Source organism: Haemorhous mexicanus, chromosome 3, assembly GCF_027477595.1.
Source record: "Haemorhous mexicanus isolate bHaeMex1 chromosome 3, bHaeMex1.pri, whole genome shotgun sequence".
NCBI classification, from domain to species: Eukaryota; Metazoa; Chordata; class Aves; order Passeriformes; family Fringillidae; genus Haemorhous; species Haemorhous mexicanus.
In genome coordinates, this window is record NC_082343.1 from 39,877,940 (window position 1) to 39,903,926 (window position 25,987).

At 36.8% G+C, this 25,987-nt stretch overlaps 1 protein-coding gene across 4 annotated transcripts in view; it reads left to right on the forward strand.

Moving 5' to 3' along the window:
* Positions 1-25,987, forward strand: part of SDCCAG8 (SHH signaling and ciliogenesis regulator SDCCAG8) — a 104,703-nt gene that overhangs the window by 28,521 nt on the left and 50,195 nt on the right. For all 4 annotated transcript variants that reach the window (XM_059841460.1, XM_059841459.1, XM_059841458.1 and 1 more), the window contains exon 13: positions 9,514-9,656. In XM_059841460.1, coding sequence (XP_059697443.1) covers positions 9,514-9,656 — 143 coding nt within the window. The remainder of the gene's footprint in view (positions 1-9,513; positions 9,657-25,987) is intronic.

The following is a 25,987-nucleotide window of genomic DNA, read 5'->3' on the forward strand; positions in this document are numbered from 1 at the left end:
ATTTAGGAAACCTAAAGAGAGTATTTATCTTTGATCTTACTCCCTTTTACCCTAATATCTTTTTCTCTGTATTTATTGCTTGGTTAGGACTAACACCCACGTGTCAATATCTGTTATAACTCTCTTATTAGCATTTTACATGAATATTTCTTAATTATTAAAAAAGCAATGAGCAATGTTACTATTTAAATTAAATAACTGTTTATCCATCATGATACTGATTAACATCAGGATTATGGAGGGAGGTGGGGGGAAAGACTTTTGCCACACAGTTTCTCTACACAAAACCCACATCTGTTCATCTGGCCCGATATGTTGTAAAGTAGCATAACCTACTGCCCTCTCTTCTTCTCTCTCAGCCAGCCCTCCATTGTGGATGTAGCTGTGCTGAAATAACAGTGCATTACTTAATACTTTTACTGCTTAGGAACAAGCTTTATAGATTATATGAATGTAATGCCTCCATGGCAGTAAACTGTGTCCACACTAGGGGTTGTACTAGCACAGCTATATCAGAGAAGAGTCACGCCCTAACCTAAATTGCTGTTATTAGAACAGAAATTGTGTGGCATATTTGACACAGCAGGGCTTCACTTTTATAATACTTTTTTTGTTAATTTGTAAGCACTGCATGGCATAATTTATGCATTTCTAACAGAAATCATACTTCTGACACACTATGAAATTGTTCCTTAGATTAACATCACTTGCTCTTTTCTGCTCTGCCTTATAAAAATAAAAATGAAGTTCATTTTTAATAATTTGCTTTCTGTTTGTCTGAAATAATTTATATTTGGCTTAAAATCTTGCAAGCTTCAGCATGTAGAAGTGAAAACAGTTTTTAATATTGGGTTTTGCAGTCCAAGCCAATTTGGGCATCCTCCTTATTAGATGGCTCTTACCAGTAGCATGGCTCCACTGGGAGTTGTGGTGTCCTTGCAGTAAAGCAATAGGACATATTAAATTCAACTTCAGAAAGTAACTGCAGCTCTTCAATTTTGTTTTATCATGTTTTGTGGAATCAGGTAAATACTTTGTGTAGAAATAAATCTAAGCCAGTAATCTTAACCTGTAAAAAAAGTCTTTAAATTTGGGCAGATATAGTTTGAAGGGGAATTAAAAAATTCAGCATCCTACCTTGTAGGTGACAGAATTAAAAGCTCCAGAAACACTGTGCTAAAACCCACAGATTTTTAAGAGTTGCCTGCATTGCAGTTCATAAGTCCAAATAAAAAGAAGTCAAGATTCACTGACATGCATAACCTATACAAATAGGAAGAGCTACACACCAAAGTATTTTTGTGCAGTATGACAGAACCTAAATGATGCCTCTGTACATTATAGACTGACAATTTTGCAGACAAATAAAAATCTGGCAAAATCGCAGTCCAAAAGCACTTTGCCAAAGGGTATTTTGGGAATGTTTATCTCATTTGTCATAAATCCATGATTTATAGTAACCTAATTTAGATGCTATAAGAGGAGAGATTACTGACTCTGTCTTCATCAAAAATAGTTCAGGCCAAGAATTTGGGTGTATATCCTAGAAATGCTTCAGAGTATCCAAAGCAAGACCAGTAACACCTTCTAAAGACCCTGGTTCACTGAAATGTCTTTTTACAAACAGATATCAAGCTTTCATGACTCAGGCTTTAAAATACTGGAGTTTTCACCATCTCTGACATTCAGCATATCACCAGATGTTTGAAACTTGCAAGTTTTAATAACTGATGAAGATGGGTTAGGATTGTGTTATGTGTATTCTTGTAACAGTCTATATCTATATCTGATATTCTGATTTCTCATTAGTTATAAAGATGCTCTGGAAATTCTGTTTTGAAAAGAAATTCTATTAAATCAGTAAACATATACTTGAGTAATATTTGGCAGGGGGGAAAACCCCCAAAATTCAGACAATAGCTTGAAACTCTTAGCATGAAATTTTCTCACCTGGTCTGACCTTGAGTTTAATGGTCTTAAAAGTAGCAAACCCAAATTGCTTTTGGAAAAGAAAGCATTAATGAAATGTGATAACCTTTACTGTAACTGAGCTCTTCCTAATTAATCATTTTGTGTTTTGGGCATTCAATGCATTAATTTGAAAATTAGTAAATAAGGAGTAAAATGGCAGTACTTTAAGCTTGCAAGTTTTCTGACCTGCTCAGGAGGAACTTAATGAACTTACTAGCTCATCTCAAGATTTTTGAGGAAGACATTGACCTACAACCCTGCAATATATATAAAATTATTATAAGGCTGCTGCTGCTCTGCTATGGCATAACTTTCCTCTGTCAGCCATCCATTCCCCAAGAATCAGTGGTATGAGCAGCCTTCAATAAATCTTATCTATTTCCTTAAGAAAAATCCTTGGGACTAGGATTCCCAGTAGTAGACTTTTCTTTACTCACTTATCTTCATTTTCTGTACAGGCCTGCTTCCCCTAAGCATCTAACCTGCTAAGAGGAATAACACAGGATCAGGATTTTATTGTTCATTGGTGTAGTTTGGCCCATGTAAGCTCAATCTGTGTTCTGCCATCCATGGTGATGTCACCCCACAGTATATGGAAAGAGAAAATTGTTTATGCACTTTAAAAATTATTCAAAGTCGGAAAAGAATTGCACATCTGTTGATATATTGGGTTTACATACTTAAAAAAATATTTGGTTTCTGTTGGATTTTTTCTTCTTCTTCTCTGACTAGAAAATGTTGTTGTTTTATCAATAGTCATTGTGTCAACAATCTGTAAAAGTCCCTATCACTTGTCAGTTGTTATTGCAAAGGTTTTCTTTTCAGCTATTCCTTTAATGCTGTCCAGGAAGTAAGAACCAATCTCACATCAGTAGTCTTAAATAGTGTCTGAAAGGATAAAAGGACCAGGTTTTGTTCTCTCCTGTTTTTTCAATAATGAACTAGGTGTAATCTTCCTTCCCCTTCCTTCTTTCTACATGCATCCTTCCTTTTCTAAATTTTTTATCAGCAAGTGAACCATATATTTTGCACTACTTCATTGTCCCCCATCTCCCACCTGTGCAATCCATTAGCAAAAAAATAATCTTGTTCCACTGCGAACAAAATGACTTTCTTATCTCTGCTGGTGGCTGCTGAGCTAATCTGTAGTACAGCAATGTTCTCTGTTAAAATGTGACTGTAGTAATCTCTGTGGGATTGGAAGTTTTGTTCCTGAAATAGTACTGCAGGTCAGATATTTTGGCAAATTAAAAGCAAATATTTTCATGGAAATTATGTGGTAAAATCCTTGTATAATATGTTTCAGCCATTCACTCTTGTCATTTCCCAGGGTATTTATCCACAGGGACCATGTTGCTCTTCAAGAACTTGCACAAGAACAGACCTTAAGGATTATTTCTAAATTTAAAAATTATGTGTACTTATAAATCTATAGTGTGCAACACAATTTTTTTCTTTCCCCAGCTAACAACCACAGGTAACAAATTTGCTTTAGTGGGATTTCAAATGTGTTCCTCTAAACGCATCCACCCTCCATGCTATTCCCATAAAGTTCCTCCATCACCCCTGCTCTTCCAAGGAAACTGCAGGCTCCTGCCTCTGTTAATTCTCCATCAGTTTGGGAGCAGAGAGTTTGTGGCTGATGGCCTTTGCTTAGGTGATAGCTCTTGTCTTGAGGCTCTGTCTTTTAGTGGAGCACACAAGGTGTGTGGCGCCATCACAATTTGCAGTACAAGTGGCAAAGGGGTCACAAAACTACTTGTCTTTGAGGAATTCAACAGTCCCACCAGATCAGGTTAGGATAATAGCCATCTAAGAAATCACAGCCTGCTTTGCTTATCTAGGTAGGCTATATCTTTCTTGTCCCTCTGGTCTTTACAGATCAATTGATTTGAGCCAGCCATACAGAAAAAAACTTTCCATGTGTGTTTCTTGGGGCTACTTCTCATGCTTCTGCTCAGGTTACTTGCCCTTCCTGTCAGGAAAGGTTTTCAGATTCCTGTTTTAGGCTAAACGATTTGTAGAGTTTGCCATAGTCCTGTGTGTTTTCGTGAATTAGTCTCTTAGAAAGAGGTGGTCTTTGTGAACTCCTTTAAGCCCTGTGTATATATTTAAAAATATTCTCACAGTTTATAAATAAATCTATTTCCAGAATGGAGGTTTCCCCTTTGAAACCACATGCAGCTTTCATGAGTGCTTTGTAAACTCATTCAGATTTGATTGGGAAGCAGCAATAATTCCAATAGAGTGCAAACGGAAGAAAGCCATTGCTGGGATGTGGTGGGGGTTAACCTTGTGATGGCCCTAACTCTCTTTACAAAGTTGGATAGTTCTTCAGGTGCAATATGCTATGTCAGATGGCCATGCCTGGGAGGTCTGAGGTTTAGAGACCACTCTGAACCTAGAGTGCTTGATTGATATAAGGATTAGGATAGAAATGACTGCAAATGACCCCTGCTGCATATGGCCTGATAGTAATCCTAGTAAAACACTTGAAATCTTTCTACAAAACCAGTCTTGTTTTCTTGAGCTTTTTTAAATTAAAAAAAAAAAAAATCCAGTTCGTTCTGTCCCTGATTAATTAGTATACTGTTAGGTATGGAAGGCAGCATGGATGGAGATCAGTGTGAAAATATGCAAAAATTTCCTGTCAATGGTGCAGATAGTATTTAAATGTACATGAAAGGCCATACTGGGGGCACCTCTCTGAAAGACTTAGTCCTGAGTATTTTCACTGGTCTCTCTGCTTTGAAGGCTACTTTAGTGAATGAGGCTATGCTTATGAGCATCATGGCCTGTTAAAGTGTATTAATTTGAAGTGTGTATATTTTTCTAGATTGCCTTTTTATTTTATATTTTTATTGATTGCCTTTTGGGGATATTCAAATACCAACCACCACCATGATTATATTTTACTTTTTATTGTTCTATATTTTTTCTTCTGGTTTTGGTTCTATTTTATGCCCCTTCAATATTTTAGTAATGGTGGCAAATGAAGTATGAAACAAAAAAACTTGGTAGTGTAAATTCACATTAATATTTTACTCTCCAGAATTATTTTACTGCAGAATTTGGGCAATGATATAGTCAGTGCAGAATTTCCTTTTCAGGTTATACTGTGTGTTTTTTCACCTGATGAATGAACATACTGGCACAACAGTGAATATCATAAATCACTTAAGAATGAATTTGGTTTTCGTTAATTTTTCATTTTGTTAAAAGTCTTAAGTTGTTTTTTGCATTTTCTTTACAGCACAAGTTTTTTCATCACCACTTAATCGTTCTCATTTGTTTAAAAAAAGTATTTGTCTTTTCTGTGAGTTTGCTGTTATGTGAAATTTTGTGAAAAATATCTGCTAGTTTGAAATTTAAAGTTGCATTTTTTGCATACAATGGAATCAGCATTTGTATGAAAAGAAATAATTAATTTAATCTTTAATTTTACTTGTTTTGAATGAAATTATTTCATTTTATCAGATTTTACAGAGATAGAAATGTCTAGTTTATTAAAAAGCACATTTTTGAAACATGACTAAGTATTGTTAGTTGAAGGTAATGTCAGGTTATGAAAAGGATATTTGAGGATTAATTCAGTGTTCGAGAAATCATCTTTTATGTTTTCCAGAAAGCTGCACTTATGTCACTGAATGAGCATCTCTAGTGTGGTCTCCTAAAAATTAATTGTAAAATCTGGAGATAATTTTTAAATGCATCACAAACTAATGAGTGAAAACTGGAACACTTAAGTGCTTCAAGAAAAAATACAAAAGGGTCCTATGTGATCCAAAGTAGAAAACGTAAAATATAGAAGGTGGCTGGTAGTAATACTGAAAAAAGAATAATTGATTTAGAATAAAATTTTACTGCAGTGGTACTTCACTAATGCTTCATTTTTGTTTAAGTAAAACTTCTTTTGTGTAACTGAGCTGAATATGGATGCAGGATGGTGTTAGTGTGTTTCAGCTTATGGTGAGTAATGGTGTTTCTCTTACTGAGGTTTAGCCTGCCATCTTTCCATGGCAAAGTGCCTGTTGATATTCCTGGGAGTTTGGGCAACTGCAGAACAAGACATATTAAATAGTACTTTTGAAATTATGTGCAGAAGTAATAAGAACATTAAAGTTGCAGAGTTAAGCACCAGAAGTTGCCTGTTCTAACCTTAATGTAGTCTTGTTGTACGTATACATTATGATAATTCTGTTCCTTGTTATACTGAAAATCTGTTTCAGATTTTCTTAAATGCAAGATTGTCATCTGTCTTTTTGCAGTTCTGTGCTCCATCTCTTGTCTCTCACATACATTGAAAAGTTAAGTACCTTGAAGAAATAACTTTCTGATCATGTGGTAAAAAGCTGTATCACAGGTGATAGGCACTGAGGGATAAAATTAACACTGCATGAGAAACAGAGCTGTCAGCAAAATGCTTCAGTTGGTGGTTTGTTTCTGTTTCTGTCCCTACAATTACACTGTGGCCTGGATAGCAGCTACAGAACTACTTACAGCTTCCTGATAGAAGAAATGGTAACTGAAGTAACGCAAAAATTACTCTGAGTAAAAGTTGGGAAAAAAAAGCTGCTGATAAGGTTCCCTGCAAAAAAAAGTGAAGAAGATTCATTGATTCTGTAATTTCTCTGTAGATTAAATCCCAATTACATTGTGATGACCTAATGATGGACTGGACTTGACATGTTTTAGAATTCAGGACAGAGTGTATTTGTGAGACAATTATTGTTAACAGGAGAGAGAAAAGGGTTGTTTTTTATTATATTAACATGTCTCAGATTCTGAGGGTTCATGTTTCAAACAATTACCTGAGTTTTTAAACAGAATTATCCCATAGTGTTGAGAGTATGATCTGCTTTCAGCCTTATGTGTTTTTACCACATAAATGTGGTGTGGTGTGTGGCTCCCACCAAATGACTTTAAATGAACTTTTTTTTTTTTTTTTGGTGTTTCAAAAAGAATTATTTAGTTGATAAGCCTAAATATACCTGGATTGGCTGTTTCTGAGTTGCTGTTAACATGTTTTATTGAGTAGCATTTTTCTGCTATCCCTTTCTCATGAGGTTGTCTGCTGTTTCTGCCGTGGTGATTACAGGAATTCTAAAATATAGGTCATGCTGCAAGCACCTCCATTGGTATTTTAAGATGTTTATGTATGTCTGTATACACCTAAACACATGCACAAACACATGTGTGCATGAGTGTAAAGGAGCTGATACTGGATTTTGGAATTACTGATGAAAGTAGCACAAGTAAAATTGTTCTTCAAGCTACATTTTATTTTCTTGATACTTCTAATAGAAATTATAAGACACCTGTGAATGATTAAAGATCCTCTCATGAAGTGACACTTCCCTATCTGAGAATTTCCCCCTGCACTTTCATGACAACTAAAATCTATGGATGTGTTTCTTGAGTTCAGCCCTGAAGGTCCAACATCTGGCTGATGGAAACGAAACATTTTCACCAGAGGTTCTTGCACTTGGAATTTGCTTCCTTCTGTGGGTCTGTGTCAAAACCTGACTGAGCCTGTTTAACTCGAGGCAATGGTGTAAAGCCCATCTGTTCCTTGAAACTTTTCCCTGAAGGAGTGATCTAGAGTGTATTTATATTCCCAGCTGTGGTTGTGCTTTTTTTAAGTACTTAGCAGATGCTTTTGGACTAATTTGTGGTTTGGGTTTGTTTAAAGGTGTGCTGAATGGATGCACTTTTAAAGCAGATTTTAGGAATGCTGCAGAACTTCCCTATCTTTAACTTGTGAAGACAGTGAAGAGTTCATGTCCCTGTTTACTATGAATGGAGAAATAACACTTATGTACTGCTACTGTTAAGAAGAATAGAGAACACACTGAGACTTCTATTTAAAATACACAAAAGTCTGAAAAGTGGAAATGCAAACCATTTGTAACTGAGTATCTTAGAGCACCTGATTTTAAAATATTCTGTCAGTTTAACAGGTTGTCATATTCTTTAGAAGGGAAGAGTATTAACAATTTTGTATATAGTTTTACTATCTTCACATTTGGATTTGGAATTGCCAATATAATTTGGTAGGAGATGCATGTGAAAAAGCAAGGTGACATTTAAATTCTAATCAAAATTTCCTTCATGAACCTTTGTTGAGTGTTCTTTGGGGGAAAAAAGTGTACAGTTAAGTAAATGGCAAAATGAAAAAACCTCAACACTCTTTAAATGGCATTGTTTTTCTGGATGAAGAGCTTGACTGTATTTGTTTGATATCACAACTGTAAGTAGTTTAGATTAACACTTTCATGGTTGGAAAAGAGACAATGTTGTTATGAAGATGCTTCAAATGTTTGTATTGGGGTGGGGTTATATTCATTTGTTCTCGTAGGATGTTTGAACGAATAATTTCATTAATTAAAGAAGATATTGCATCTTTTCCACATGAGGAAGCTATCACAAATAAGCTATGGTATGAGTTTAAAGTATAATAGCTATTCAGCATGAACTCCTTATGTGAACAATTTTATTCTGTACTACAAATGACCTTTCACAGTTTAGTTGACTGAAAAACATGCAAGTTCCCTCCAGCCTCAATGACAAATAAATATTTATGTAGGGATTTAGTGCAGAACAGTTACTACATGATAAAACTACACTGGTCAGCTTTGCTGTACTCTACTGGCCTTCCTAAAAGCATCCCTAGAACAAAGTATAGTTTTGTGTTACAGATACATTTTTTTGTGAAAATACTCAAAGTCCTACAGGTACTTGTATGTGATATATGGCCTTGAAGAAAATTATAATGTTTCTCAGAATTTCTATGAAAAATGTTTAAACTGCTGGCAATATGACTGGGATAACATAAATCTAGTATGTATCACTGGACTTGAAGATGCTGGCCATGCAAACTCAACTATGGTTATTTGTAGATAAGTTAACAGACTCATCAACTTTAGTTACTCTGTTGATTTATAAGGACTAATGATATTACTAAAATAATAGGATTAACAGCAGCTGGTATGTTTAGGGTTCAGATAGAAGTCATAAATACTTCTTTTCAATAATGGTAAAATCACAAAATTGCTTTTATTCTCTTGTGTAATATTAGGTGACAAAGCTAAATGTCCCCTTGTCGCTGGTTATGTAATAGGCATTAAAAAAATAAAAATAAATTAATTAACACGAGAGCTATCCTATGTCAAGCAGTTTCTGAAGATGGCCACTGTTCTCCTGCCTTTCACAGTGAATTCAAGCCACAAATATGGAGCCTTCACATGAGAAAAATGGAAAATACTTGAATGGCTGTAACTCTTAAGCTGTATGAACACAATAACATTGATTGTATGTTAGAGTATTTAAATATGAAACACATTTTGGCTTTTCATAGAATGTAATTTCAAATATTTTAATTTGCTTGTTTTGCAGTTTTTATCAAGTAACTACTTTTGTTCTAAAACAGAGGTGTGCATTATTTTCATATGCTTTGATCAGTTTTTTTTTTTTTTTTTGGTCTTAAAATGTATCTCTATGCATTTCTTAAATACACTTTCTTTGGTTCTATAATTTTTTAAGAAAATAGAAAAACTGGGATTAGAGCTCAATGGGAACAAACAGCGTTTGGAACAAGCCCAGCAGGATGTGACAGAAGCCAGAGAGGAGTGCCTAAAACTGACAGAACTGCTGAGTAAATCTGAGCACCAACTGCACCTCACCAGGTACCCCTTATCCTATTACATGCTGTAGTACCAATTTCATTCTGCTAATTTTTTGCCACAGGCTTCCCCACAGTTGTTGTAGATACTTGCAGTCATTGCCTACACGAGCAGCCCTCCGTTGTGTTAGAAGTGGAGATGTGAATTAGGGAGTTATGAACTACAAAGTGAGTTATGAACTCTAATTTATAAAAGTGAATTAATAGTGTGTAGATGAGGCAGTGTTCAGCTCTGGTGGTGAGGTGGCATGGTTTTAGGCAGGAAGAAAAGCAAGGGAGGCTGCAGCTACTGTTGCTGTGCTTAGTAGGACAAATATATTTGAAAGTTGTTTAAGACTGTAGTGTAGAGCAGCACCTTTAAGCACAGAAGTTCTCAGATTAATAACCTGAAATTTCTTCAGCAGAATGACCAGGAATATGTATATAAATATATAAATGAACATAATTTTTCTGTATGAGGTAAGCTCATGTGAGGAGGATGTTTCAGTCTCTTGCTCAGTGAAGATACAGTACAATCCACTGTGTAATGAAAGACTTCCCCTGAGCCTATTCCATCCTTGAGTATAGTTCCCAATGTCTTTTGCTGCACTATTCATTACATGTTTCTAGAAAACTCCAGAAGGCTGACATGGCAATTATTCATTGCAACTTGAGTTTTGGTAACTGCAGAACTTTTTTCCTTTTCCCTTGGAAAATGCTATTGTCCAACTGTTTGCAGCTTTTGGTTGTGTGTGGGGGTTTTTTGTTCCATTGCCCTGCTCCCCCCAAGAATGAACATCCATAAACAAATCTGGCAGCTTTCACTCAGTACTTAAGGGAAAAAGTTAAGTTCGTTTAAATTTTTCATAGGGGGGAAAAAAAAGCTTAGATTTTTATCACTTAACAGAAGTCTGTGTGTTTATCCAAGTCTTGTACTTTTTGGGCTTTGTGAGAATTCTGCCATTGAGTAAATGGAAATAAAATAGAGCCTTGTCTAAACTATTAAATTCAATGAATCATTTTTTTATTCAGCTAAATTTCTGTGTAATTCAGAGCACGGTTCTTTAACAGATGGAAGAAAGTACCACTCTAACAGCCTGTATTTAGAGAAAAAAATATGCTAGAGGTTAATGAACTTGAAAAAAGTTTTGGGTGAGTTGTTAAGATATCTAAAGTTTGGATTTAGCAGAACTTTATTAATAATGATTTGTTGTGATAGCTAACCAAATGGCTTTACCACGCTCCTTTTAGCAAAGGCTGATTATATGCAATAAAGCTTTGGATATCTTGGAGGAAATCTGACTAGCGAATCTATAATTTTTAAATTTTTTTTGGTGAAAATACTCAAAATGTAAAAATGAGAACTATTGCCTGCTTTTGCATAGCAAAGTAATTAAAGCTGGATACCTGACATAGAGATTATTCAGGTAGCTTTTTGATGTACAGTCTCTGACTTGGAAAGTTTCTCGGATGCAAATCATTAGAGACTGGGAACAGTATTTTGGACAAGTAATGCTCTGTGCTGGCCCTGTTCTCATATAATTTCACAGATGCCCGCTTTTTGAGACAGATGCTGAACTGCCATGGCTCCTTTGACCTAGTGCAGACACTCTTCTGCAAGGTCCTGATCTCCTTGGGGTTTTATTGGATGTTTGGGGTTTCTTTTGTGGGTTTAGGGGATTTGGTTGGTTGGCTGGGTTTTTTTTTTTTTTGCTTTGGATTGGGTTGGTTTTTTTTTTTTTTATTTCTGTGTGTTCATATTTGGCATCTCCTTACAAGAATTGCAATGTTTTTTATGCTGATGTGTATTTATTGGAAAAATGAATATTATGAGGCATGGGAAATAGGTTCAAATTTTTTTTCTTGACATTCCCCAAATTCTGTAACACTTTGTACATTTTTGTGTTCTCTCTACACTTGGAGCGTCTGTCTGCTTTTGAAGAATACGTTAGGGGATGTTGCTTGAAGAAGAAGGGGGGAAAAGCGATGAGCGATTCCTTGCTCCTGATCTGTTACCTGTTTTCCTCTTGAACTTTAATCCATAGGGCAGCGTTTGAAGTGTTCTCGTAGTGTCGCCTGTTTTCCCTGCCTTGCAGAGGGAAGCATCCCCTACTGAAATGACACTTGTCCTTAGCCTGTACTCATTCTTCCTCTCAGCTCACCTCCTGGCAGAACAGGTTTTCTGTGCTAGTGAAGGTATAAAAGTTACATGTCTCTAATGGCATTAGTTTTGCATTTTGAACTCAGTATGTTTTTCATGGTACATCCATAGTTGTTGCATGTAAATTAAATTCACTTACGGTTTGCCTTCTTTCATTTATTCCCTTCACCTCAAATGGCAACTGTGTCAGTGAAAATACTTGAGGGGTAGGGGTAATAGCAATCCTTTGGGGGTTGTAGACTCATTCACTGTGGCGCTTGCCAAGGAAAACAGATTTTAAGCTCTAGAGTCCTGCCTGTGGGAGGTTGCTGCAGAAATTGCACTGATTTAGTGCATCTCTAGGGTATTCTGGCCTTGGCCTCGTCTTGCTGATTCTCTTCTTTTCAGGAGAGGACCAGCTGGTTCACTCCAAGTCTCCTCACAACGCTGGAGTTGAGGGAGGCCTGTACTGCTGTTACACCATTGTGGATAGTCTTTCTGTAGCCTTGCATGACCTGTCTGTGCTGTTCTGGCAGAAATAAGTGGTAGCTGACGAGATACAGAAAGAATTCTTTGTTTTGTATTAATTACTGTATTACTAAGGAGAAAAGCTTCACTAATTACTGATTCTAAGTTTCGATATTGTAAATAAATACGATTATAAACGAATACAAGAACTTTGGATTTTAATATATATAAATGAGATAAATGTATATGAAAGGAATCAACAAGAAAAAACATGCAGTCTGTGTCTTAATGAGAAAAGAAAGTACTCTGCAGAACAGCACTCTTCTCCAGGAGTCCCACTTCTTTGCTGTATCCTAGTTTTCAGACACTGTTGATTGATTACCAACTAAACAGCTTCTAAGTTAACAAAATGTACTTGTTAAAAAGGAAGAAAAAAAAGGTTACAATTAGCTATTCTAAACCATTGCCACAGAGTTTAAAATTGCCTTTTCCTGTCACCTTTCTTCCTGGAGCAATATGTTGCTTAGAAATACTTGCTATTAACATGCACTTTCTGCTATTGAATCTAGCTAGTAATTCTAATTTGTATGTCTTCAAAAGACAGGGGAAATGCAGAACTTCTACTGTGTAGTTTTGCTTGTCAGTCATGTAACTTTGCAGATGTCACCATGCTATGAGACTGACCATGATTGTTTAAAGTTTTCTTGGGGGTTTCTTTTGCCCTAGTTTCAGCTTTGAAATTACTGTAGTAGGAAAATCCTACTAAATTAGTTCTTAAGTCAAATTGCTCTTACTTTGGCAAGGTTAGGTCTTGCTAATTAAGCTTACCTGAAGCCCTTCTTCATAGGGTAGAAAAAGTACAGGTCTATTGTTCTTAATTAATGAGAAAATAGTCATTAACAATCATGTCAATATGCTCATGGAAAAGATCATATAAAAGATGCAAGATGTTAACAACTTGTCGGATCTTAGTGTGCCATCTAATGTAAAAAAAATTCTTCACTATTCTTGTGTAACAGAATCATCATTAAAAGACATTCCTCTTTTTCTTTCAAACCAGATCTGGAGGTATTATCTGTTTCAGTTGCAGTCAGAAGTAGTTCCTGTTCACATATGCCAAACAAGTAAATAAATCCTAAGAAATGAGGGAATCATTAAATTTCAAAATTGAAATTTTCTTATGTCATCATCCATTTTCTCAGGGATGAAGAGATAGATGGCTCAAGATATTTTTTATTGAAATGTCATCTGAAATTTGATAGGAAATATAATTGACTAGAATAGAAGCAGATTTAGTTTAGTTTAAAATACATTATTCTTGTTTGCTTATGTGAAACAATAAGAACTTCTCAAGGTTAGCCTGTAGGTATAGCGAAATTACTAAATGATCTTCTTTCAGGTTCAGGTAAGCCACCAAGCTGCCCTAAATCCCTGTGTCACTCTCTTGAGGGACTGAAGTTTATATTACAGTGAGTCAGTGGGTATTGTTTTTCTTGATTATTGTTTTTCCCCCATTATGTGATATTTCTTCCCTCTTTTTCATAATGATATGATCTCTAGAAAGCAGCATATCTAAGGACATGCCAGTTGGGTTTTAGCAGTGCTATAGTCATCCTACTGTGCATGGGTGCTTCTTGCTAGCCTCAGTGACTCCATTAAGGTTAGTTTCTATTACATGTACAATAAATAAAGCATATACCCTCCTAGGTTAATGTGGCATTATTTAATCTCTGAAGCTCTGGTGTTGAGCTGTATATCATCACCAGTGTTCCTTGTTAGAATTTGCAGACTGCCTCATTCATTGTTCTCCCTATTTAAGCTATACTAATAATTGATGAAACATAAACTTCCTGGTGGTTATACACAGCCTTCTAGGGAGTTGCACAATACTTAGTATTTATTGTGGGGGTTTTTTTTCTAGTAGTATCTATTAGTTAGCAACATGCTTAATGCCATGCCTTTTCCAACAATTTTAGCGCCTCAGAGTCCATCATTTATGCTGGGAAGGAGTTTTGGAGAAACATTATTACTAATATTAAATGACTGAGATATGCTTAATCTAATCAGACTAACTGATGAAATTACCAATAGCACTAGAATTGGGGGTGTGGGGGGAGGAAGCAGAAATAAGGCGTAACCAGTGATTGATTTCTAATTTTTTGAAAAAAAAAATCAATATGCAAAAGCATTATGTTAAAATGCAGGGATGAGTGATAACATGAAACAACTCTAACTAATAAACTTTTTAGATTCTGCTTCGTATGTTTACTTTTCATTAAATTTAGGGACGGTTGCGACTATGTTGTTGTGATTCAGTCAACATTTATTTTCTATCTGGTTTTCATATACAAAGGCATCAGGATGCCAGAAAATAAACTGTTAACGGAGAATTAACTTCTTTGGCACGCTTTCATACTTATCTTCCAAATTAAAGAAAATGAAATGGGCAGAAGCAGAGTGTAGATTACCTCCTTTTTGTCAAAAATGGTGGGAATTTGAAAATTAATAATAAAAAAGGGAACAGATGCAGTAACATGCCAGAGGGAGATTAATGTGGAGAGTAAAATCTGTGAGCAACAAAACTGAAGCAAACTGAATCAGTGGGAGGTGGTTGTACAATCAAAATCAGGATAAAAGAGAAATTACAAACAACCCTGCACTTGTCAAAGTAGTAGTAATGAAATCCTGACTCTGCCAGCAGCGAGAACCTGTGTTAGCACTTTGGGGTAAGGCCGGGAGCCGGGTGCCAGGTAGGAGGGCAGCGCGAGGCTGCTGGGCGGCAGCCATCGCGTGTGGAACAGATGGCGGGGAAAGCTGGCCGGGGAGGGGCTCCTTCGCAGAGCTAATCAGACAGTAACGGATAGGGCAGCTGGGAGGACTGACCACCGCCAGGCGAGCGGCGGGGTAGCCGCAGCCGTGCGCGATGTGTGCAGTGGTGTGCCCGCCGGCCGCACGCGAGACCTTCCAAGGTCTTTTCGGTGCCGCCGCGGCCGCGCGAAGTCGGGAGGCGGGCGGGGACGGGCCCGGGCCCGGGCCGGCACCGCCGCCCTCGGCGGCCTCCGCGGCGTCGAGCGCGTCCCGCCGGCGGCATCGCGCCCCCTCCTTCCTTCCTCACAAACGCGGGGCTTTGCCCTCGGCCCTGCCCTGTGCTGAGGTTACGTGGTTTCGTACCTTGCCGTAGCGGTACGGCGAACGGCGAATGTGACGAGTGACAGAAATGCGAAAGCACGTGGGTCCGGGGCCTGATCCGGGAAACCGCTAAGGAAACTTTGCTCCCCTTGAAATCGGGAGAGCCGTAGGTCGGCGCCTTCCCACAGGGCTGGGCCCCTCCAATGAATGGAAAGAGTTTTCTAATGTTTTATTTTTGCTCCGAGGAGGCTCTTCCCTGCTCATAAGCGAGAGCTTGAGAGGGACGAATAGAGGTCCGAGCCTTCTGATCTTGAGTCACATGAATAATTTGACTCACGTGAAAAGTAAAGATCAGTAGGATTTCTGGTGCAAGTTAGAGGTAGTCATGTGTGAGAGGATTACGAGGTCGTGCCCCGTGTTGATGACTGTCAGTTGAAAGAGAAATGAAAACAGAATTTTATCGAGTAAAAGGGGGAAATAAAATCCTCAAGTGTAGCAAGGGAGATCTTACCTATTATTACCTGGGTTTGTTTGATCAGGATATGTGATACTTTTTTAGACAATTTTAACCAAAAAAACCTACGTGTCCTGCATCTGCTTTTTGAACTTGTGTGTATCTTGTCTGCAGAAGGGTTGTAGTTTGGCTCAATTATCCACTTTGAGCAGGGAGGGGAGGAAACATTACAGGGATTTGAAATAGGTAGTATAACATAGCCATATGCTATTTATGCAGCAGTTTCTGCAATAAATCTAATTTGGTGCTGTCAAAAAAAATTAGACTTATTTGCTATAGCAGCACATTAGTAAATGATTGTAGTAGCTTTGGAAGTTGTCATTCACTCTGCTTTACTTGCAACTGAATCTTGCAGAGCTTTTTTTTGTTCCCCCTTCCTTTTCCCCTGAGCAACTCTGTGAAAATCTGAGTTCTTTGTCCTGCAGCTGTAGAAACTGCAAATGTTTTCACTACTGAGAAGAAGGGCTTGCTTTAAGGGAATTGAAGAAGGAGGTGGAAGAAAGGATAGCCTCTATTGTTAACAATCATATGAATGCATATGTGGAAAAATAAATAAAGTGGTGGGGGATAAATTTTTCCCTTGCCTACAGGTTTTCATAGTGCAGCTGAAATTGTTTATCTGATTATACAGCATGTAGATAAATTAGCTGTTCTGTTATTATAGAAGGTAAAATATTTTACCTGCCACGATAAGACCATATGCTGCTTTATGAAGACTGATACTGAGTGATTTGAAATAAATCGGTTCTGTCGTCTTCTGGCAGGGCGTTGTAAAATTTTCTAAGCTGATACACTTTGTGTCAAGATAACACACAATTATTTAAATATCATTGTATTTAATATTTTAAATAAACATATAAAGGCCATTGATAAATTTTATAAGGGAAGGAAAGGAAATATAAGTGAAAGAGTAAAGAACAAATACAAAATCATGTGTTAATTTTGAACATTAAAGTGTTTATAAATTATTATTAATTTTAAATGAGTTTTAACATGGTTAACAATTGTATTTATTGTCCTACAATAAATATTTCTTAAGGAAAAGACAATAATACGTGTTCAGATTTTTAGTATTAGATTCATCTGATTTTTTTTTCACGGTATTTAAACTGCAACTGGTCACATCAATGATCACATCAGGTTGTTGAGGCAGCCAAATTGCTCCTGCATGTAGAGTGTGGTTCAGGAGCAGTGACAATACTTAAAGCGCTTTGGAGCGAGTGTGAATTCAGATGAAACACTGAAGAGACTAACTGCTGTGGAAAACAAACATCTTTATAAGGTCTTTGTTTTGAGCAGTTATTATTCAGCACTAACAGTAATAAGTTTATGAGTGTGTATCAAATATTTACTTTGGTCTCATTCAAATTAGGTTTTTTATTTGTGTGACTAATGACAACAGGATAATGATTTATTTTTTTGAACCAAAGAAGTCTTTCAGATACATGTATTCAAGGCTGCAGGATTTTTTGCTGAATTTGCTACTGGAAAAAATGGTTCTGATTTTTATCATTATTTCTGACTTGTTCTAAAGCTTTTCTCTCAAGTACATCGAAAGCCTGTTTTTACAATAAGCTAAAATGTACTTTTTCTGTCAGCACTTGGTATTTGTGAACTTCAACAATTTTAAAAGCTGTCTTGTGCTTTCAGAAGTATATTCAAAGTTGTTTATTTTGTGCAGTCACAGCGGTTGTTGATTTGTGGGTATTTTTCCTTTACTGTGCAAAATTCTCCTCCTTAAGTTCTTGCCTAGAAAAAAAATTCGACAGAGAACCCAAAAGGTTGTCAGCTGGAGACTTTATCCAACTTCACTTTGAAGAGCATCAGTCTGTAGGTTGTCATTGCTGGAGAAAGTAGCTGGTGGATGGAAGGAGAAAGGAAAAAAATCACCTGAGCACACCAGCCTTGGCCGCCCGGCTGCTGTCCTTCCTCAGCCCTTGTGCAGCGCCCTTGTGCCGGTGATTGGTCAGGAGAGGCTGAGCTGGAGATGCCCATCCTGAGCGAGCAGATGAGCTGCTGCCGGCTACTTGACAGAGCTGAACTCCTCGCCCTGGCTGTGCTGGCAGCATGGCGAGGTTAATAGTGTGCTGCTCTTGGTTGCCCCTGTGGATTTGGTGGTTTGCATGTCAAACTATAGTTTTGTAGAAATAGGAGCAACTTTTCGCGATTAGCTTCTCCCTTTTGGTCAGTTGGCTTCTACAGGACTTAAATCACTGAGGAATTAAAGTGTCTCTGTAGTCAGGTGGGACACTGCTGCATCTTCTTTTGGTACCAGGGTTCCTCTTCTTTTTCCAGTGCATTTGATCACCTGTATCTGGTTTCCTATGGAAGAAGACAATAGCATAAAAAAATACTTCCTTACAAATGCAGGGATTAATGCCCATAAAAGTGACAGATCAGTATTAAGTTTTTAATCAGCTAAACTTAGGCAGTATTTGTCAATGTAATTTTCATTAAAGTGAAATTCAGACCTAATGTGAGTATAAATGCAATTCTGCTAATGAGATTGGCTTACCTCCTGGATTTTATCCAGAAAACTTTACTTTAAATTCATTTTTGGTAAAGAGGTAATAAAATGGGTGGTTTATTATAATTGCATACAAAACTTCAAATATGTATTTTATTTTTTGGTATTGTATTTATCTTGTGAAAGGTTATCTTTTTTTGAAGGATACCGAGGTGTGCTGTGAAATTGAAGGTATTTCTTGTTTTAGAAGAATGAGACTGTGAAGGAGGTTAGTTAATAATTCAGGAACTTCTGGTTATTAGAGTCTATTCCTGAAAAGAAATATGGACACAGGAATTGCTAAAAATAATGTATGCTGTTAACAATAAGAATTTAGTTTCAGCCAGTCCTTATAATTTGCCTTAATGTGGAAGACAGCAGTCTAACAAAGAGTTGCTTATGTGTGTTTTACAAGGCTTGAAAACAAGAAAAAAATATTAAGGATTTTTTTCCTTAAATAGTGTTGTGTTTGAAACATCAGTAGGTAAGGAAAAGAAAATGCTGCAGATTAAATCATTTTAAATTAGTGCTCTTGACCACTTTAAGATTTTACTGTAAACTTACTCATTCAACTGCTCCCATTTTCTCTTTGTATTTTAGTCAATATCTCTGTTACATAGAGTCAGAGTCTAAAGTCTTCATTTATTATTTTATTTATAATATTTTTATTAGCCTTTTCCACTTCTTCACATAGCTCTGCAAAGTCTTTCTCAGATGGTGCTAGCCCTAGCAAGAAGGAGCAGATACATGTTTTTGAAGAAAAACATGTTAGCTGTTGGAGTTAACAAATAATGATTAAAAGCTATTATTTTGCTTCTTACTATTTCTCCTATATCCCAAACTGATCTTCACAAATACAGGACTGTAAAGAACTTCATCTGCTGCTGGTTAGCAGAAGTGGATTTAAATCTACACCGACAGTTCATTTGACAATGACCTTGAGGGGCTTTGCTTCTTGAAGAAGAAAGCAGAAGCTTGCGGTAAACAAAGTTCACTTCTGACAGATGGATTGAATGACAGAAAGGTTGCGAGTGCCAGAATAGCCCTGGCAGAGGAGGAAATGTTCAGTGGAATCCAACAGGAGAGGAGGTGTGAACAGGTGCAGGGTTGCTGACGGAAGGGGAACCAGATGGAAGGAGCCAGAGCCAGTTTATTTAAAGGAAAAGGCAGAAAACACTGAAAGGCTGTGCGATCAGTGGCTAAAAGTGTGCATGGAAGAAGGTAAAAATTCACAAAGCAAAACTGCGCAGTGGGATATCTAGCACTTAGCATAATGGTAGTAATTTGTGAGTTTCGTTTTAAAGTTGCTATTGAAATATGTTTCTCCCTTACTCTTGACAGCATAAAGAAGAGATTTATAACCTGTCCAAAAGAGAGGAAAAAAAATCTAAGAAAACTACCACCAAAAACTTCAACTGTTACGCTGCCTGTCCATTATTTCTAATACTGCAGGCAGTTACAATCAGAATAATATAAAAATTATGCCACAGCTGAACAAATAAATAAAAGGCATATAAGGCTGGATTTTTAATTTTTTTTACTCACTTGTTTGTGTCTAGCTCGTGTGACATGTGGGCAGATGAGCAGGGTTTGCATTAGGATGTTTTTGTAGAATCTAGAGCAAATCAACAATAGTCAAGTACAGTGTAATGTTAGCATTTCTCATCTTTTTTGCTTTTGGTCATAAGTCTGTCAGTTTGCTGGAATGTGTGGTAGCTTGCTGTAGGATGGGGTAGAAATCTAGCTTACCCTAGATCAAATTCCCTGAAAATCAAATATTGTCTTTCAAATTGTCATCCTGAAGAAATGCTTTGTTCTGTCAAATGATTCTGCTTCTTCCCAAGCTGTTCCTTTGAGGCTTGGTCCTTTGGAGGCAGGAAAAAAAACATTCCTTAACTTCTTCTGAATTTCAATAGTAGGGGATCATTATCAACTTCCACATACCAGGCCTGTGGCCCCTTAAGTGCAGGTTGTGTGTCCGTACCTAACATGTGTGAAAAATGCAGGTAAGTGTTGAGCAGTCACTCCCAGTGCATCTGTGATCTACTGGATCGTTCAGCTGTGCTGAGCTGATCCGGATCAGGTGTGAGCACACAGGCACTTTCCTTTTTAATTAGCTAGAGCATGCAACGCTGTGTTTATGCTGACTTTATGCCAGCTGCAGGAAGGACAGATGATACCTGATTCAGCATAAAGCTTGCTGGTACAAAGTTAACGTACCAAAAACATTGGGTTTTTGAACAAATTTAAATTGGCAGAGTGAGTTCATAGCAGATCAGGTCTCTGCATCATTTAGCTGCATCATTTTTTTGATTCAGTGGTAGGAGCCTGATGGTTGGATTTACTGTATTAACAAGCTGAGCCAAAGTTATTTGAACCTGGTCTGAGCCTATCTGTTGCTGAAAAGCAAGTCCCTAGAGTGGCAATATATGGCTAAGTTTAGCCACATTTGCCTGGCCCTTGCTTCTGCTGACACTGGAAGACAGGCACCTGTGTGATCAGGTTATTCAGGGAGTTATTCAGATGGAAAAAGAATAATTTCTTGAAGAATAGGTTGTGTGAGTGCTCATTGTAAGAGGATTAAAAGAAGGACTACACCTCTTATATTGACATTGTCTGCCTTAAATGTGTCCTGAAGCTTCATTGTAAGAGGCTGCTGGTGCCAAATTCAAGAATCACCATAAATCAAGAAAATTACTTCATTTTAAATATCGGGAAAATAATTTGTGTAAATTTGTGTATACAAAACACATACTTGTAAAAATCTTCTGTGTTAAGCAATTATTTCAGTCATTTGTAAAAGTGGCTTGTGGAACAAAGAGTATTCTAGAGAAACTTGCAATAATGGAAGTGCTCAGGCTGTGTACTAAGACTTCACAAACATCACTTCTCGTGCTGGATTTAATTGTGTGTTTTTATAAAGACTTAGGAGCCAAATAGTTCACAATCTGATGGTGATAGTCATGAGAGAATGGATATTTACTTACAAGCTACATATCTTGATGGCAAAGCTTATAAATGTGCCAGAAAAATCTAATTTGGTTCCAAGTCAGTATGTTTGACCTAATATGAGATGTTAATTACTGTTAGAGGCACTTTTTCTTCTCTAACATCCAAATAGAGGGAAGATATTGATAATATTGGTTGTGACTTTATATACGGAGGACTGTTGAGATTGACGAGAAATTATTGAGGAACTGGTGGTTTTCTGGATATATCTTGGTGGCTATAGTGCCAAAAGAGTAAAATGATGTTATAGGCTAGGTGTTTGCAAATTCTTACTGTTACGCTGAATGTAAAGTAAGAAATCCAGTCCTTTCATTTTGTTAACTGACCTCGCAGATAGAAGTAGAGATGTAGAAGTTAACTGTGTTCAAGGTTCTTTAATTCATAGAAACTTCCATAAGAGTAACACTCTGTGTTACTGAATGTTCGTTCCTTTGGTCCTAGATTTTCATCTCTGTCATGCCCATGAATATCTCCAGTCAGTTGAAATAACTTCTAAGTAGATTTCAAGTATGGCAAGCAGGAGTAGGAATTTTTTTCACATGCAGCCGTTAATGTATAGTTTCTCATGGTGCCTCAGTAGGGCTTAAAGGGCAAAGCAGAAATTTTGGACTTAAGTGTTTCGTTGTTTCTATAGACTTCTTGTTATTATATAAAGTGGAAATACATATAGAAGTTATAAAACAGGTCCAGTTGTGTGGCTGCATCCTAAATAGAGAGATATGGGGAAAAAAAAAATCAGTGAATACAAGAAAGCTATATGCACTGACTTCTGCTTCAGCAAAATTTAAATTCTTAGAGAAAATAGAAAATAGTATAACAATTTGACATTACTCGAATTCTGGTAATGGGGATACAGGTGACAAGTTACCTGCATTTTGGGGAAAATTGTTTCAAGCTAATTTGTCAACTAATTGTAGTTAGTCTCTTGATGAGGTTGGAAATCTGTGTAGAGCGTAATCTTTTTTTTTATTGCCCCCCAAAAGTGTTTCTTCTTATTTGAAGTGCTTTTATGAAATAGTAGTAGCAGCCTGGAAGTTGTTTTTTCCAGCCTTCCATCTCAAGTAGGGGAGTGACATTTTGTTTAGTTTCATTAACATAGTTTAAATGTATTTCTATTTTCAAGTTATTTCTGTAGCACCTTCGAACTTCCTAGATCTATATTTAAAGAGCTGGATCAATTTGAATGCTGAATTTTTCACCCCTTGACCTTTACATAACTTTCATAATTGCTTGTAGTGCTTCTACAAGCACTTACTGCTTCTCGTGGTTATGAGAAGAAAGCTCTGACATTTCATTATTTTAGGAAACTCTGTATTTCTCAACTAACACAAGAAACAAGATTTAAGTTTTGTTTGGTTGGTTGAGTTTTTTTGAGCCTCAGTTCTCATGAGTAGACCCACATGTATCCTGAGAAGTGATGCAGTCCTTCAAATCCACCAATTAATTTAATAGTTGGGTTTCTTCAAAATTTTACCATGCAAATATAGATTTTACTGAAGCTCACCAAACACAGTGTGCTGGCTGGGGCAGTTTCCAGAAACTTGAGCTTTCTGCTGAGAAGACCTGGCAGCCAGCTCCAGAATCAGCATCCAGTCAGCTCCCAGAAACTGACAAAAAGAGCAACTCAGTGGGTAATTCCCTCAATGGGATACAGGAAGGGCAATTTTTCAGCTCCTTGGAAAGGTTTAAAGAAATGACCTGATCATGATGCTTTTAAAAGATATTTCTACATAATTCTTGAGGAAGCATGCACTCATATGTCCTTTTTAAATAATTTTTGCCACAAGAGCATTCATTTCATGCCATTCTTTTGCCTTGTAAAAGCACCAAGAGCCATAAAATCCAATCCAGTGTGGATTTACACAAGCACTGAAAAAATCAAAACCTTTATTAAAAAATTCAGATGGCATAAAAAATCTACAGTGTTTAATAAGAGGAAACCACTAAACACTGTCCAGCTTAAGTCCTCATTCAGAGCAACCATAGGTATTAGAAAGGTTCTGTTGATGAAAATTCATAGGCCTTACAAAAGAAGATAACCAAAACAGTCAGTGCTAAACAAAGGTTGCTAGAAGCCTGATTTAAAGGAAAGGGAGAAATCTTCTTATTGAGTTGATCCAAACATATGAGCAAGGTGTGTGCTCCAGAGCTCTTTAATTTAGAAGGTGTGGAAAGCAATAATTTTGAATCATAGCTGCATTTAAAACCAGCATGTACCTGTTTACATGCAGAATTACAGGTCTTACTGTGTTGCATTTTCTTACTTAAATGTTTGAAAATACTAAGATTGGATAGCATATGATAAAACTCAGTAAACACATTCTCTTTTGTAAATAGCTGAATGGGGTACTGCAGTGCTGTTAAATTGAAAGGCTGGTCTGAAAGGAGTTGTAGAAGTTTTACATTAATAGAGAGAATTATTTAATACTATTCCTGGGGAGAATGACTTCTTGGTAAATTGGAGGTTTTTTCCCATGTTTGTAGCCCAACCTTTAGACTTGTCTGCTAACCTGAAAAAATAAAAAATGAGCCCTTATTCTTCTATGTATGACATACATACAAAGATACATAAAAAATACAGGGGAAAGAAGTTTTTGAAGTGTGGTCTTATTTTGTATACCTTCTCTTATGACCTTTATCATTGTGAGTTTTGAATAGTGTTTGGTAATAAAGTTAGAGATAGCAAAAAATTTTCTCATGTGTCCCCTTAGAGAATAAGTCAGGTATTGTGACATCTTGTTTCAGCTTTTACACTTTTTTTTCCTTTTTATCATGAATGTATGGTTTGTTGGTTGGGTTTTTCTCCTCCTATAGCCTGAGAGAAGAGCAAGGGTATGCTCTAATTTTCCATTCTTCCTTTGACACTTGCAGCTGAAATAATAAGATAAAAGAGCCTATGAGAAGGTGATTCAGAAAGCTGCTTGTAATGGACAGTCCACTAGACCTGTATTGTGGAAAGTTTGCAAAGCAGACTGCATAAAACACTGCTGAACCTTTGAACCCAAAGTTATATGGTCTTTAGGGCTTCTAATACATGTAGTCTTTCAAGTCCTACTTTCAAGAGTTTTCATTGATTTGAGTGACTTCATGCAAGATTTTACTAAAGATACTGGGAATAAAATGCTTGGGCGACTCAAAACTTTTCCAGTTTGATAGAGGATCTTCTGCTCTACATTTATTTTCAAAAATACTGGAAGAGAAAGCTCATTTCGTTTGAAAGAGCTACAGGAGCCTTCTGCCTAGTCCTTTCTCTCTTCTGAGGTAATTTGTTGTGCAGTAGCTCACCGTGCTGGCCCACTTGGCTACATGTTACCTAGGAAAGAGGTCTGTTCTGGACCACTGAGGCATGTGGTAAAAGCATCAGTGTTAGGCTTGACTGATCCTCCTGCTGCCCAAATCTGAGTGTGGGTGCAGAGTTCCAGGACTGGTCATCCTTTAGACTAGTCTTGTTAGTTCGGATAGCTCAAGCATTTGGAACACTAAATGCTGGCTACTCCTTAATGATTTATGAAGTTCAAGTTAGAACAAGTATATATGAAAGCTAAAATGCTTTATAGTTATATTTTGAAGGGTAATTAATATGAAAAGAGGATGTCAAAAATAATGCTATGATAACCTCTTGTGTATCACTGAACTGAGATAATTGCTAGAGTATTTTAATTTGTCCAGTTAAGTTCATAGTCCTTACTAATGGATCCATTAGCTTTTTTAAAAATGCCACATGTTGATCTCATGGAAAAATCAAATAGTCAATATAGAAAGCATAGTTGCTTCTAATTGTAGCTACTTTGCCAGAAGAAATACTGGCAGCCTCCAGTCAGAGGCCTAATTCTACATTAAGAATCATCCTGCTTTTTTTGTATTTGTATTTTTACTGTTACCAAACTGAAAAGACTCTTTCAGAAATACATATTATTGAACTGTGTAGTGAAATTGAAACTTTTATCAATCTAGGTTCTGTTTTATTCTAGTCAAAAATAGATGAGCTTTTAGTTTTGTCAAATATGACTTTTATGTCACTGGTCTTTATATACTTCCTTTTTCTTTACTGCAAAACCCTTTGTAGAGGGTGGACTTCTCTTGTGAATGGTTTTGTGATACAATTTTTTTTATGTTAGTGATGAGGAAGGTATTTTGATTTGGGGGGTTATTTTGGTTTGGGGTTTTATTTGTTGGTAAATTCAGTCAGCATACCTTCATGTTAGCTTTGAGATCAAAGTGAATTTTCACTTTGAATTTTTCACTTTCAGTTGCAGCAAGGATTTTTTTAAAGTTTGCCAGAGATGACAATTTTCTTCTTCCAGTGCTGTAAGCTACAGTTCACAGTGCCTTTTGTTTTGTCAAGAACATTTGAAAAGGATAACTTTCATGCACTGCAAACCAATATCGAGTTCACTGAGATATGCAAACCAGTTAATTGAGTTAACTATTGCTCTTGACAGCCACAATGCAGGCTTAAAACAGGCATTTAGAGCTAAAATCACTGTGAAAAACCTTTGCTTCAGAACAAGGCTCAAGGAGAGCTTGAGCTTTCTCCACAATTGAGTCTTTGGTTGCTTCTGACTTTGTCACACAGAAGTGGAAGTTTCC